General features: G+C 45.1%; 1 protein-coding gene across 2 annotated transcripts in view; it reads left to right on the plus strand.

Annotated features, from left to right (window-relative positions):
- Window positions 1-793: 793 nt before the first annotated feature.
- Window positions 794-14225, plus strand: part of ZDHHC9 (zinc finger DHHC-type palmitoyltransferase 9) — a 32867-nt gene continuing 19435 nt past the window's right edge. Inside the window, exons 1-4 of one of the 2 annotated variants that reach the window (XM_047715214.1) lie at window positions 794-992; window positions 1341-1409; window positions 2604-2905; window positions 13163-13323. In XM_047715214.1, the coding sequence (XP_047571170.1) occupies window positions 2739-2905; window positions 13163-13323 (328 nt within the window). In that variant the 5' untranslated portion in view covers window positions 794-992; window positions 1341-1409; window positions 2604-2738. The remainder of the gene's footprint in view (window positions 993-1340; window positions 1410-2603; window positions 2906-13162; window positions 13324-14225) is intronic. The other variant, XM_047715215.1, reaches the window with a different exon arrangement.

Consider the following 14225-nt stretch of genomic DNA (forward strand, 5'->3'; position numbering starts at 1 on the left):
GAATCAATGTGGTTGGTGGGTGGGGATTGTGCCTTGTATCCCCGCCCCCCTCCAATTATCATAAGCTCTCCAAAGCGAACAGTAATTTACAACCTTTTTGGAAACCTTACTTCATTACCTACCTGGAAGAATTTAAGCACTGGCAGTAGAGTTTCTCTAACTTCATCATAGTCAATTACTTGTTTTCGGTACCGCAAAATGATTCTGCGTTCCTGGGGACAGCTCTCCCTTTCAAGTTCCTTTTTATGTTTGTTGTGTTCAGGAAGCCTTAGAGATGCAGGCCAGGGTGACTGGGACAGAGGTGAGATCCCTAACTACTGAATGGGACTTGGGAGGGAGAGGACTTGTTTTTATGCTGATAAAGAGTAAAATCCGGAGTCGCGATCGATTTCAGGCACGTAGGGCGGAAGAGGCCCAGGGCAGACCTAGTATGGGGTGAGCACCGGGATCTGTGAGCCAGTGTTGCTTCAGCGTCTCACCCTGTGTGCGAGGGGAGGCTGGTAGTCCGTCCCTCCTTGTCCCTTCAGGACTACCCTTCACCTCCGTGTCTGCATAACTATATCAGTAGAAAGCGACGCTTCTCACATTGGCGCCCGGACCCCAAAGGGAGGCTTGCTGTGGCTTGGCAGGTGGGCACGAGGCCGGGAGATGGGTGGGGGAGTGGGGCGGAGGCAGCGTCGAGTGGCGTTTGGAGTAGCCAATGGTAGTTCGGGGCAGGGGTGGCAGGGGCGGAGGCACCAAGGCCGAGCAGCCAATGGCAGGCGAGCAACTACTGGAACGACCTGGTGACGTGAGGAGCGTTCCATTCGGCCAGCGGTGGGCGGTTGCCACAGCTGGTTTAGGGCCCCGACTATTGGGGCCCCTTGTCAGGAGGAGGCAGCCTCCGGGCTGGGGAGGAGAAGTCGCTGCCACCTCTGGCAGCTGACGCGGTCCCCTGGGAAGGTGCACTTCCTGCCCTCAGTTCCCGGCCGAGTTCGGTCTCCCGGGTTCAGGTAACGAGGGGTGGGGGTTGGGGTCTCCTGGGCTCGGCCGCATGGTGGGCTGCCAACCCCTCCGCTGAGCCCGGCTGTGCGGACATAGGCAATTGCCCTTTTCAGCCGGGCTGCTGCCGCCGAGCCCCTGGCCGCGGGTGACTACACGTGGCGGGCGTGTGTGAGTGTGTACGAGCGTGTGGAGGTGGCGCGCGTCCCAACCTGCCTGGGGCGGTGGTCCGCTGCGTGGCGGAGGCAGGGCTGGCCTCCCGAGGCCGCGCCTGCCGCCCGCCCCGGACTCGGGCCTCCGGTCCCCGGCTTGTGGGCCGGTCGCTGCCTCTCGATGGATTTTGATCTTTGTTCTCCCAGGGCCCGGCTCCCCTTCCTGGTCTCTCTTCTCCCGCTGGGCCGGTTTATCTGGAGGAGATTGTTTTCCAGGTTAGTTTTACACAAAGGAAGTGTTCTCTTCACCTCTGGTGCTCCCTCCCTTTGGCCAAGCCTTCTTGCTTTCTCATTTCCCTGCTCATCTCCTGGTCTCTGTTTGGACCCTTGCCCTCTCCAGCCCAGAATGATTTCGGGTTGGTTGTTTCTCTCAGGCGGGCTGCAGGCTTCCACCTCATTCTTGCCAGCGTGGGGCATGTGGTGTCAGTAAATAGAGGCCACAGCACCACACCTGAGAGGAGAAGGGTTACAGTGGTTGAGAGAGGCTGGGCCCCCCGGGTTCAGGATGCCAAGTAGAAATGGCACTTATGAAATGTCCCAGAAAGCAAGCACCTTTATGACGTTTCTTAGCTCATGACTCTGCCATGTCCACCCACCCCCACCCCCAACCATTCCAAAACCTCTCCTGCTTAAGTCAGCCTTTCACCTATAGGTCTGTGATGTGGTTTCATTAAGATTCCCGCAAATGTTAGGCTAGACTGGCAAGATTGGTTCATTTCCCGAACTCAGGAGGTTGCAGAGGGTTTGATTAGGGGAAATCTGTTTTGAGTAAATACAACCTGGGTATGTGTACAGAATGTCCAGAACCTCCTAGCCCTGCCAGAGGGTGACTTGTTCCCGGGTGTGATTCATATTTGAGTGGCTAATTGAAGAAAGAAGGTGAAGTGGAGGAGGGGAGGGAATGGCTCCTTAAGGACAGAAACTCTACTATTGTTTTTAGAGTCCTCTTACTGATGATGATAGAACAGTGTGGTATATGGAAAGTGCCCTGCACTGGAAGTCAGCTCACGTGTTTTCTTGGCTTAGCTTTGCAGCTGTGTGACGCTGGACAAGTTACTTCCTCTCTATGGTCTTAACTTTACTCATTTCCCAAAACAAAGTAATTGGGGTTATCACCCATAAAATCCCTTCTAGTTCCAAGGTTTTATGATTAGATCATCAGTATTATATTGGAAGCATAGGGATTTACTTAAGAAGATATGCTAGCCCCCTTCTTTTTTTTTTTTTTTTTTGAGAACTTTTAACCTTTTTTCCTTTTAGAGGACAAACACGGATTGGAAATAAACTTTTCCCGCTTCCCTACCCCTACCCCTTTAGGCAGTGCTCGTCTTTCCACCTGTGAGAAAGGAAGATTGAACTGCATTTTCTTGTTCCTGCCTCATTTTTTTTTCCTTTTGTGCTTTTTCTTAGGGCTAGAAATTGGACTTTTGATGATGTTTGACCCCGCGGCAGCAATAGCAGGCATCGTGATATCAAAGCTGGGCTCAGCTTCTGTTTCTTCCCTCTTGTAATCACAAAGCCCATTTTGGACCAGGAATTCCAATCATGTCTGTGATGGTGGTGAGAAAGAAGGTGACACGGAAGTGGGAGAAACTCCCAGGCAGGAACACCTTCTGCTGTGATGGGCGAGTCATGATGGCCCGGCAAAAGGGCATCTTCTATTTGACCCTCTTCCTCATCCTGGGGACATGTACACTCTTCTTCGCCTTCGAGTGAGTTTCCATTGAGTAGAGTTACCTGATTATGGTTTCTTTGGGTCTAGAGGAAGAACCTTCTTTCTGGGAAGTTTATGGATGGTCTTTGGATGGCACTATCCTCTTGAGCTATGTCCTTAGATCATGCCAACCGAATTCATTTCTTTGTGCTTATAGCAGAGTACCTGCTTCCTAAAAAGTCCAAGACCTTTGACTCCAATTTTATAGCACTGATTTGGGGTTACCCCTGGCACACTTGGGTAATAAAGGAATTTGTCTTTGTTATTCACCTCTCCTTTTCAGTAGTCTCCGTAGGTGCTTAGTGACAGACTCCCTCTTCCCCACCCCTTTTGGGGCTGGGGCAGCCCTCATGGTTATAACTCAATACCACAAAACTGACCTATTCTGTTATTCTGGGTCCTATTTCTTTAGGGCTCAGCTCTCTGCTAGCTATTAAATTGAAAAGCCATCTGAATCGGGGACCTGCAGATCAGTTCCAGCCTCAAACTAGTTTGTACCACAAACTAGCCACCTGTGTAGTACATATGTGCTTATTAAATGTAAGTTTCACTCAGGATCACTCAACATAAACAACTCTGTATTCTCTGTGAGCCTGATACCAGCCTTGGAGTTATTTTTTCTGCGATGTAAAGCTAATACTAGAGCCACTATTTGAATCCTGTATCAGTCACTGCTTTAGGGAGGTGGCCAGTTGGATTCTAGGGTACAATGGCATGACTACTGGGTGTGCTGAGATACTCTAGGGATGGGAGCAATGCTAATTGGTTTAGGATTATTATGGGGAGAGCGCTGAGGAGCCAAAAGGAGTGTGTGTAGACTGTGAGCCACACCTAATACGAGCCTGCTATAGTTCATATACTAGAGTGACCTGGAAATGGAGCTCCCATGCTGGGGCATGGCCGTAGGAGGGAAGAGGGGGCTCCTTGGCCAGGCTTTGTGGTAATTAAAATGAGCTCTGGTCTCTTGGAGCTCAATTTTGCCCTTCTGTAAGGGCTCCAGGCTTTCCCAGTGCATCAAGAGTGATTTTTCAGGCTGCTTTGCCAGACTTTCTGCTCGTTGCAGCTGGCTTGAATAACAGCGAGGGGGGGCAGTTTATAACAGGGCTAGGAAAGGAAGGTCAGAGAGGCTCTTTGTCAAAGGCACTTTTGCTGCTGCTGTTGCTTCTGACTTCGTGAAGTATTTGGCAAAGTCCGGTTGGTGATGGCTTCTTAGGTGCTTTCCAGTCTGAGGTTTATGGTGAGCATGTGTATGTGTGTACTTGTGTGTGGTACAAATGAGCATGTGTGGTCAGGCAGGAGTATGTGAAACATTAAAAAAAAATGTTTCCCCTCTCACCCTTCTCCCCAAGTTTTTGTTTTGTTTGTTTTTGTTTTTGCTTTTTTTCCTGCCTTGCTTCTTTTTGAAAGTGCAAAGCCGAACTCGCTATCATTCTCCCTCTCTTTCAGTCCTCCCCCTGCTGAATCACTAGCTCTTTCTGCCACCACACCCTTCCATCTTAGAGTTAAATTTTTGTGGTTGGAACCATTTGAAACAGGGATGAGATTTGTTTCCAGGCCCTGAGTGAGCTAGTAATTCTGGGCCCAGGAAACCTCTGGTTTGGCCGTCCAGGGGAACTTGAAATTTGGGGCTGTTGGCGTTTGGCCTTTTCTGTATCTGGGAGCCAGACAGAATCCGATTTGAATCTGTCCCACTTAGACCCCAGAGGCCTCTGAACAAAACTGCCTGTGGGATGAAGCTTATAATTAGCCAAGTTACTGTTTGATGGAGGCAGGTTGAGTTTTCTACCAAGATCACTTTTCCCCCAAGTTATTTCTTGTGCTTTGCCCTCAGATATGAAGGATAACGTTGTTTGTGAACTGCCTTGAGTTCCAGCAATCTGTGTGATAGAGTAAATATTTTTAAAAGATTTTTATTTATTTATTAGAGAGAGAGAGAGAGAGAACAAGCCAGGGGAGGAGCAGAGGGAAAGGGACATGCAGACTCTGTGCTGAGCACGGAGCCTAGTGTAGGCCTCCATCCCACAACCCTGAGATCATGACCTGCGCTGAAATCAGGAATCCAACGCTTAACCAACTGAGCCACCCAGATAGAGTAAATATGTTTGAGGGTAGGGCTAGGGGAGGGATAAGGGAGAAAGAAGTTAATGTGTGAGCAAAGGAGTGGAATGGGAAAGCATAAAGCTGACCAAAGGGGAGAGGACATTGGTGATGAATCCTTTTTACTGAGAGTGGTGGAATCTGTTTGTGCACATGTGCATGTGTTTCTGTGTATGTGTGTGTGTGTGTCTCACATAGAGACACACAAACACTCTGAGTGCTGGCTGCCTTATGCCTAGTTAATGACAGGCTGTACAAAGGACACCAGCATGCCTCTGAGGCATGAAATCTCTTTCTGGTCAACCTTTCCTTTGGAATATATAATTCACTACCAACCACACAGTGGGGGATAGCATTTGGGAGTCAGAATATGGGCCCCTTTGTTAGCATTGGAATTTAAGGAGACCTCAGGAAATCAGCTGATCTAGTCCCCTGCCTTCAGGCAGGTGAGGGCATCTGAACCACCAGTGACAGAGGGCTGTCTATTTTCATCCTCAAATTGCCTAGGAGTGTAGATTCCACATCCTCTGGTGCTGCATTTTTGCCTTAGGGAAGTATAGATCTTGCCGCACATCTGGACCTGCATTTTCATCATAGGGTCTTGCCTGTAGCAGGTGCTTAGGAACAAGTGGAAGCTGATTTATAGCTGCCCATGGCACAGCTCTGGGTTAGCCAGATGGCTAGAGAAATCTGGTCAGGCATGTGGGCACCCCTTGATGAAAAACATGCAGTATTAGTAGTACCAGTGTATATATATATTTTATTTTTTGATTTTGCCTTTACACGTTTAGACTTCTCAAAGGAGGGACCTGTAATTTTCAGTGGACAGACAGTAGGTCGAATACATAAGATGAAAGAAGGTTGTCCATCTAGGAGCTAGTTAGCTCTGTATTGTTAGAAGTGTTTCCAAAGATACTGGGTGGCCATCTCTCAGGGCTGCTGTCTCAAAGTGGATTCCTGCCCAGGATGGGAAATTGGGCTAGGTTATCACTAAGCCTCTTGCAACTCTGAGAGTCTGAGGTTCTGTATAACTGTTGTGTTTGTCTAGAAGATTCAGATACACACACTGAAAAGGAAAGGTTGGATTTCCAGTAGGTAGCTGTATTTAAATATATTTCATATTTAAACATAATTATATCTATGGTAAATGTATTGACTTTAAAAGCAGTGAAAATTTTGCAGTGCTTAAAAAAAGGATTTCCTAATTTATTTTTAGGGTGAGGTATTTAGGAAATGTGAGTGAATATGCCAGTTTTAGCTTTGACCACATGAACCATTCTGTCTTTTCTGCCCAAACCCTGTCTAGCTTGTGTGAACACACAAGCTTGGCCACCAGCTTGGCCAGTTATGTCAGGACATTCTAGTGGAATGACACAGACAACTGTGAGGTGTCCAGCTACTCAAAGACTATTGTGGTGTTAGTCAAATTCAACTTCCTGATAAAGCTTGGAGGAAGGACCAAGTGCAGTGTCTTCTGGAATTGGCTTCCTATCTGTCTCTTTTAACTTTATGACCAGACTATAGGTGGGGTCAAGATACCCAGACTTCTCTTGTGGCAAGAATGAGTAAGTGACTCTTGACCCCTGAAGTATAAGCAGTTTGCTTCTATGCTCAGCGCTTATGCCTCATTGTACTCTATGTAGAGGGAATTGTATCAAGGCGCTATCAAACCCTGTTGGACTGACCCTTGCGGGTGATTTTGATGTGTAGAGGAGTCATTGAATTAGATGAACTGAAAAAACCTTTGTAGTGGTGCTTCGTAATTGACCCACTTCTAGCCTATCCAAATTCTACATCTCTTTCACGTCCCTTCTTGAGTCTTCCTTCCTGAAACCTTTCCAGTAATTTCTGCACATACTGCTCATTTAACACATCATCATATGACATTTCTTAGATTTCTAAATTCTATGATTATTACACTTTGAGCTCGTTCAATGCCAGGGACTATCTCCTATGTCTGTGTAGCCCTCCATGGTGCCTTCCACCAGACGTTACGTAGAGTAGGTGGTCAATAAATGTTACTGAATTAATACATTCTGGATACACTTAAAATATAACAGTCTTGACTCACAGAATCATAGAATGGTAGAACTGGAAGGGGCCTTGGAAATTATCTCCATCCTTTTGCAGGCGAGGAAACCAGGTGCACAGAATAGAGGTCCCGTTGTCAAGATCAGTCAGCCAGCCAGTGCCTCTGTATGACACTACCTTTCATTTCATTGTTACCTTGAATATGGAATCCTAAAGACATTCAGATTTACTAAAGTGTGCATAGTGCCAAATGCTAAACTAGCGTATTCTGGGTTCTTGCTAACTAGGGATTGTGTTACCTAGTGGCATCTAGGTTATTTGGGCCTCCCCCACTCAAGCTCCTGGGAAGTGAAGGTGTCTTTGTAGAAAACTAGTAGCACTCTGGCCTAGCATTCTGGTAGCCTTGCAGGAACAGAGAAGCCCGTGTTTAAGTGAACATAGAAAGGAAGCTTTGTGTTACGGGTCATCACCTCTGTGACTACTACTCTGTCCCTGCTGCCCAAATGAGAATGGTTTGGAGAAAATTTAAGCAATGTGTGCTCCCTACCTCATTACTATGTGGGTGATCCTGATGAGAGGGGCATTGTGTCCCCGTGGAGAGACGGGAAAGACAATATGACAACACAAAGTTACCAGGTTGAGGAAATACAGAGCTATGTAGACCAAAACCAAACTGACATGGCAGAATATTGCGCTTATAGTTCCTATGTCCAGGTTCCTGAAGTTACTTAGATGAGATTGGGAAGATGAAAAAGTGACTTTGTCATGATCTCTAACCAAGAGAACGTTTTCTGGAAAATTTTTCTGTGGAGGTTTTGTCTTGTGCTTTACCTAGCCCAAGATTCTAAGACTTGGCCAACCAAATAGCAGTTTTAGAAAGTCGTAGTTGCCTCTCCGATATCAATCTGTTAAAGTACGTAGCTAAGTTCAACTTGCTGATAAAGCACGTTCCCTGGAGAAGGGTTGGATTATGTCTTCTAAATGGTATGCTTTCCTTTCTTTACAGTTCTCTCATTCAGAATTTATCTGTATATTTTCAGCCTCTACTACCTTTTTTGGTGATAAGTTTCACACTGTCGATCTCTACTGAATGCATCTCCCATCTTTTTTTTTTAAGATTTATTTCTTTATTTGAGAGAGAGAGAGAATGATCAGGAGGGGCAGAGGGAGAGGGAGAGAGTATCTCAAGCAGACTCCATGCTGAGTGCAGGGCCTGATGCAGGGCTCGATCCCAGGACCTTGAGATCATGATCTGAGCTGAAACTGAGAGTTGGATGCTTAACTGACTGTGATACTAGGCACCCCTCCCATCTTTTGAGAATGAGTCTTAATTGAGTATAGTGATCTTCTATTTTGGGAAAAGCAAGCACAAAGAACAGGGATTTCCCCCAGCATGCTGATATCACTTGAGATGTTTATTGAGGTAAAGAAGGGATCTCCTAAATCTTCTTCCTCAGAGACACCTGAGCTGGTATCATGTTTAAGAACAGAGGAGGCACCTTATGCCTTTGCAATAGCAAGAAGCCAGTGAATTCAGGGTATTAGGGGAATATTTCTGGAACAGAGCAATGAGAAGGCAAGAACCTTATGATGGTTATTAGATGAGGCCAGTTAATGGAGGGCCTCGGAATAACTGGCCTGTGGGGTTCGGGGATTAGTATAAGCAGCAGGGAATTGTTCTATGCTTTGGGCAGGAGTACATTATAATTGAAATTTATTATTTGTTATATTTGAAATTTGCTATTTTTGTTATAATCGAAACGTGAAATTTGCTATTATCACTGCCGTTTAACAACTGCTTAGCAGGTTTGTCTGGCTAGAGATTTTGGCCCTCCTTAGTGAGAAGATGGCTCATTGCCTCAGAATTGAAAATGTCCCTGTTTGGTTAATTTTCCCCTTTGCTACTGGAGCAAAACAGACTTATGCCTCTTCCTTTGACCTTCACATAGCAGTCAAACTAGAGACTGATTTTAAATTATGTTTTTAGTGTTCAAGGAAACTTTTCCCTATCAGCAAACTCTTGAGTGTCATCATAAGAGCCTTGAGCCAGTATAGGTGACTCTGCATGTTTACTATGCTTTAGAAGTAGGTAGTGTGTAAGAGAACAGACAACTGTCCATATCAGTGGGGACTAATAGCAAAGGCTTATTACTATTATGTGGGACAAGGGCCATAGTGAGACTCTAATCTTGAGCCCTTTCTTCTGTTCTAAGCACAGCTCTTCCTTAAAGCCACCCTTAACAGCTGCTATGGGAGCAGTTTTAAGCAGCCACCAGCTTCCCAAGAGCTCTTCTCTGACCACTTATAGTCCTTAGAGTCTGAATCACCATCCTAACCCTTGATTATTGGTCTTATCTTATTCTTCAGCTATTTCATATGTTAGTTATGTTTTTCCCAACAAAATTAACTCCTATTTTCTCTTGTTCTTCATTTGTTAGACCCATAAACACTTGTTGGCTGATTGATTGCACTGAGCTATTAGGAAGACTTGGAGGTAGAGTATTGTATAGAATACTAATCCATGCTCCCAGTCTGTGAGGCAGAGCCCTGCTATGGAATCTGTCTGGTTTCTTACCAACTCCACTCATGAATCTCTTTTGAATTTTTTCATATCAATTAAAGTCTGTCATTATCATTGTCCCTCCAATGAACTAGCATGCAAGGGATGGGGGATGGGACATGACACACCAGCCCAGCCTGGCACTGCTAGTTACTGCTAGACAGTACCACCATGCGGCCCATGGGACATGTGGAAGTCCAGTCATGTAGTCCAGCTATGAAAGCCTGAGGCCAATCAAGAGGTTGATAGAAGGTGGCTTAAAATAATGATATTTCTTCAGGTGGCATAAAGGAAGACTTAGTGGAGACATGGTTGTGTTTATAAAATTCACAAGGGAGAAAAGCAACTTCTGAACCCTTTGGAAGGGGGAAAGCCTCTTGGCACTCTGAAGATAAAAGAGAGTTCTGTTTCAAAAAGTATATGGATATCATTATTCCAAGAAGTGATATAAATGGAAAATACTGGGGGATTTAAAAAAAAACAGTTAGCTTATATTCATGGATGACAGATCTAGTCTTCCAGTAAGACAAATTAGTGATTTAGGAGACTCCTGACTTTTCAGGTTGATATTGGGAATTGCCACCAAATTTTCACATACCCTGGTCCTGTCAGAGACAGATCTCTAGCTTAGTGCAATTATGGGATTAATCCAAGGGGGTATTTAAAAAATATATTATATTATTTGAGATAGAGAGGTAGTAAAAGAGAGCAGGAGAAGTGGGGAGAGGGAGAAGCAGGCTTCTCACCGCTGAGCAGGGAGCTGGATGTGGGGCTCAATCCCAGAACCCTAGAGTCATGACCTGAGACAAAGGCAGAAGCTTAACCAACTGAGCCATTCAGGCGCCCCCTAAGGGGGTATTTTTTATCATAACTATTAAAGACAGACATACATGATAAGTTGTAGTTAACAGCAGTTTTAGCTACTGGCTCTCCAAGTTTCCTCTTACTTGGAGTGGAAAGGCCTGCTGGTCCCACATCTGCCTTCCCAGCCACACCCACTCACTAGTGACAACTGACTGCCAATAGCCTCATCTCTGGAGAACAGTACAATGGGCCTGTTGTGTACTTGTTGACATACAGAGTGGATTGTTTTAGCAGGTGCAGAAGATAGTCGGTGCGGAGATTACAGAGACCTTTATCCTTGATGGCGTAGCATAATTCAAATCTAAGTTGTCCTTTGTCTGGTTAACAAGCAGGTGTTGGAATGAGACTTAGTTAATCTTAGGTCCTTCATGCATGGGGGCAACATTGATTGTGTGTGTGTGTATGTGTGTGCGCATGTATGAGAGAGAGAGAGAGAGAGTTCTGTTTTCTCTGTATCTTTTTCCTGTAATAAAATGATTTAAAATCCCTTTGGTGGCCAGTCAGATAGCTCTGATTTTTCTGTTTATTGGAGACCATACACCCAGAGCAGTTCAAGTCCTAGAGAAGTTGTTTGTTTTCAAGAGTGATCTTAGAAATAGGCAATGACTAGAAAGATGGCTGTTTTCTGTTAGTGTATTTTACTTGGCTTGCTCATGAAACAGAGTCTTAATGTTTCTTCTGTATCCTCTGGGTTCCTGATAGGCAGAGGTGACTTTTGTTTCCAAATTCACTTTTTGGCTATGCGTTCTACTGAAGGTGGAACAATGGAAAAGAAGGTAATCCACAAGCTAGTGATCTGTATATAGTCAGATCCTTCAGTTCTTCAAATTTTACCTCCTACCCTTAGCTTTTAGGGAAAGGAAGTAAATCATACAAAATCAGGCTATGACCGAGGATTTTGTTAAAAACAAACAGGCGAGCAAACAAAAAGCCACAAAATCATTTTGCAAGTTCACTACATATGTTCATCTTCTACTGACAAATTGCTCAGCCCAATATTTGGTTGGTTCTCACCCGCCCACCCCTGCACTCGTGTGTGTGGCAGGGAGGCAGGGGGAGGATCTCGTGTGGATTTCCAAAACTACAGTGAATGTACAACCTGGGGTTAAATGTTTGCTTTGAGTGGACAGCAGCTTGCTTAATCCCCATGCCGATGAGGTAAGCCTTTTTCCTTAGCTTACTTTCTCCACTCTCCCTCTGGCCCTTGCTCATCCACTTATAGTCTGCCTCCAAGAGAAGATCTCTGTATTGAAGGAAAAAATGTGCCTCAGGAGGAAAAGAATAAAAATAGGTCAGTGATAACTCTCATCACATATTCCTATTTGAAATTCAGCTGGATGCAACAAGTATTTGTGGATAGCTTCTTTGTTCCCATATTTGTATTAAGCTCTGGGAGATACAGAACCACGATGGTAAGACGGTAATGTTAAGAGTTGACATTTACTTAACGTTTACTATGTGTCAGGTGCAGTTCTAAGCACTTTATTTATATTCATGCATTTGATGACACAATGATCTTATGTAGTGCTATTACTATCCTCAGTTCATAGCTAAGGAGACTGAAGTTAATTAAGTCACCCAAGTAGGAGCTGGCAGAGCCAGAATGCAAACCCAAACATTCCTACTTCACAAAGACAAGGTTTTTCCTCTTACGAAGTGCAGCTGGGGAAGACGAGGTCAACATAGTGAAAAGCAGCTAGGAAACAATACAAGGCTCTGGCAGCGAGGACTACCACGGTAGAGAAGGGAGAGATTAGTGCAGCTTAGGTTAGGCCTCTCAGAAGAGGCAAGACTTCTCTAAATCCCAGATTCTCCAGCTATCAAATGGGTATAATAGACTTTATGTCATAGATTTACTGTGAGAATTGAATGAGATAATGCATATAAATGGCTTAGTGCGGTGCCTGGCATATGCTGAGTGCTCAGTAAGTTGTGATGGTGGCAATGATGGCATTGATATATCTGGGACCTGAAAGATGAGTAGATCTGGGATATCCAGAGAGGAAGAGGGTGGCTTTCCGGGTGAATTATGAGGAAAGAGATGGAGCAAACATGATGTTGGGGAGAGGTGCTGAGGAGATACAATTTTCTTATTCCTTTGCCTGAGGTCACTAAGTACCTACTAGCAGAGCAAATTGAGGAGAGAAGAAGATGGATGTTACAAAGTCAATCAGCAGCCCTGAAGCTTTTCACTAGCCTTGAAACGTGCCAGATGTACCCTCTGACACTGGGACCCTGCTTCATGAATGGTCCTCATCTTTTCTTCCTCCTCTTTGAGCTCAGGCCTAATGCCAGATGAGTGATTATGAAAAGCTCTAGACATTCCCAGAGTGAGAGCAACCTGTGGTATTTACAAGTCCAGGCTCAGTTGCTTCCCTGACCCTAGTAGGTGTGAGCCTTTCCCAAGGCACAGAGGAAATGTGATCCTCAGCAGGCTGACAGGAGGAATTGGACTTGGTGATAGGGGAGGTCCCTGGAGACTGTCTTCTGAGGTTATAGGTGACATCAAGTAAGCATTGAGCTCCTACTATGTGAAGAACCGTATATTAGGAGTTATGCATAGTTCAAGAGAAGAAAAAAACATGGTCTCCTCCCTCAATGTACTGCTCATTTTATTGTGGAGACCAGATCGACATGCTGGTAAGAGTTTGTGGTCAATATAGGGTGGATATAACTAAATGTTCAATCGCCCACTTTCTTCAGATGTCGCTACCTGGCTGTCCAGCTCTCTCCTGCCATCCCTGTGTTTGCTGCCATGCTCTTCCTTTTCTCCATGGCTACACTGTTGAGGACCAGCTTCAGTGACCCTGGAGTGATCCCTCGGGCCCTACCAGATGAAGCAGCTTTCATAGAAATGGAGATAGGTGAGTGTTCTAACCAGCTGGCAAGATGCTGTGGTGACTTTAATCACTAAAGGAATGGAATCATAATAGTAGTTGCAGACCAAGAATAATATCTAGCTTTTTCCCTGTAAGATCCTGAATCTGAGATCATAACTACCCTATGGTTTTGGTAAGGCAGGTTTAGCAAGATTTGAAAGCCATATGCTTCATTCTTCCTTGTGTTGGGTTGTGTCTCAGGAAGGGTTTGTCTTACTGCACTCGTCCTAAGAGGATGGGATTTTTTTTTTACCTTTGAGGGGTCATAAACTCATTTGATTTTTTTTTTATGAAAGCTATAAGCCTTCTTTTCATAAAAATATTCTTATATGTTTGATTATACATATAATTTGGGATGTAATTTCAGAGATTCACAGATCTTTTGAAGCACAATCATGGGCCCCACCAAGAACTCCTGCTTTAAGGCAATACACAAGGTGGGAGGAAACAGCTATGATGCCAGGAACCACTGAGAATTCTAGGAAGGTAAAGGAGGGTAAAGGGAGCAGTTACAGGCTCATTATGGTGCAGTTTTCAGCTCAGGGTAGGTCTCTTTGGGACAGAGATAAAGTGCTACACTAGCCAGGATCCAGGGTGACTCCACAAATTGAACCAGAAGATCCCAGGGCTAGAGGAGGGAATATCCTAGGAGCTCGCACCGGGAAAGAAGGCCAGGATATCAGTACTCGTGGGGACTGGGAGCCTCCCAGACCCCACAGCAGTGCTTGCCTAAATTGTTTGCAAGTCCAGTAGCCAAGTAGCTTGAGTTAGTATCCAACCTAGATAGATTAGAAGAAAGGGGCCCAGGACTTATAAGACTAAAAGCAATGCCCATGGACCATCAATCTATGGTTAGCCTTTAGATTGTTAGGGTGTTTGTTTGTTTT

This window comes from Lutra lutra, chromosome X (assembly GCF_902655055.1).
Source record: "Lutra lutra chromosome X, mLutLut1.2, whole genome shotgun sequence".
NCBI classification, from domain to species: Eukaryota; Metazoa; Chordata; class Mammalia; order Carnivora; family Mustelidae; genus Lutra; species Lutra lutra.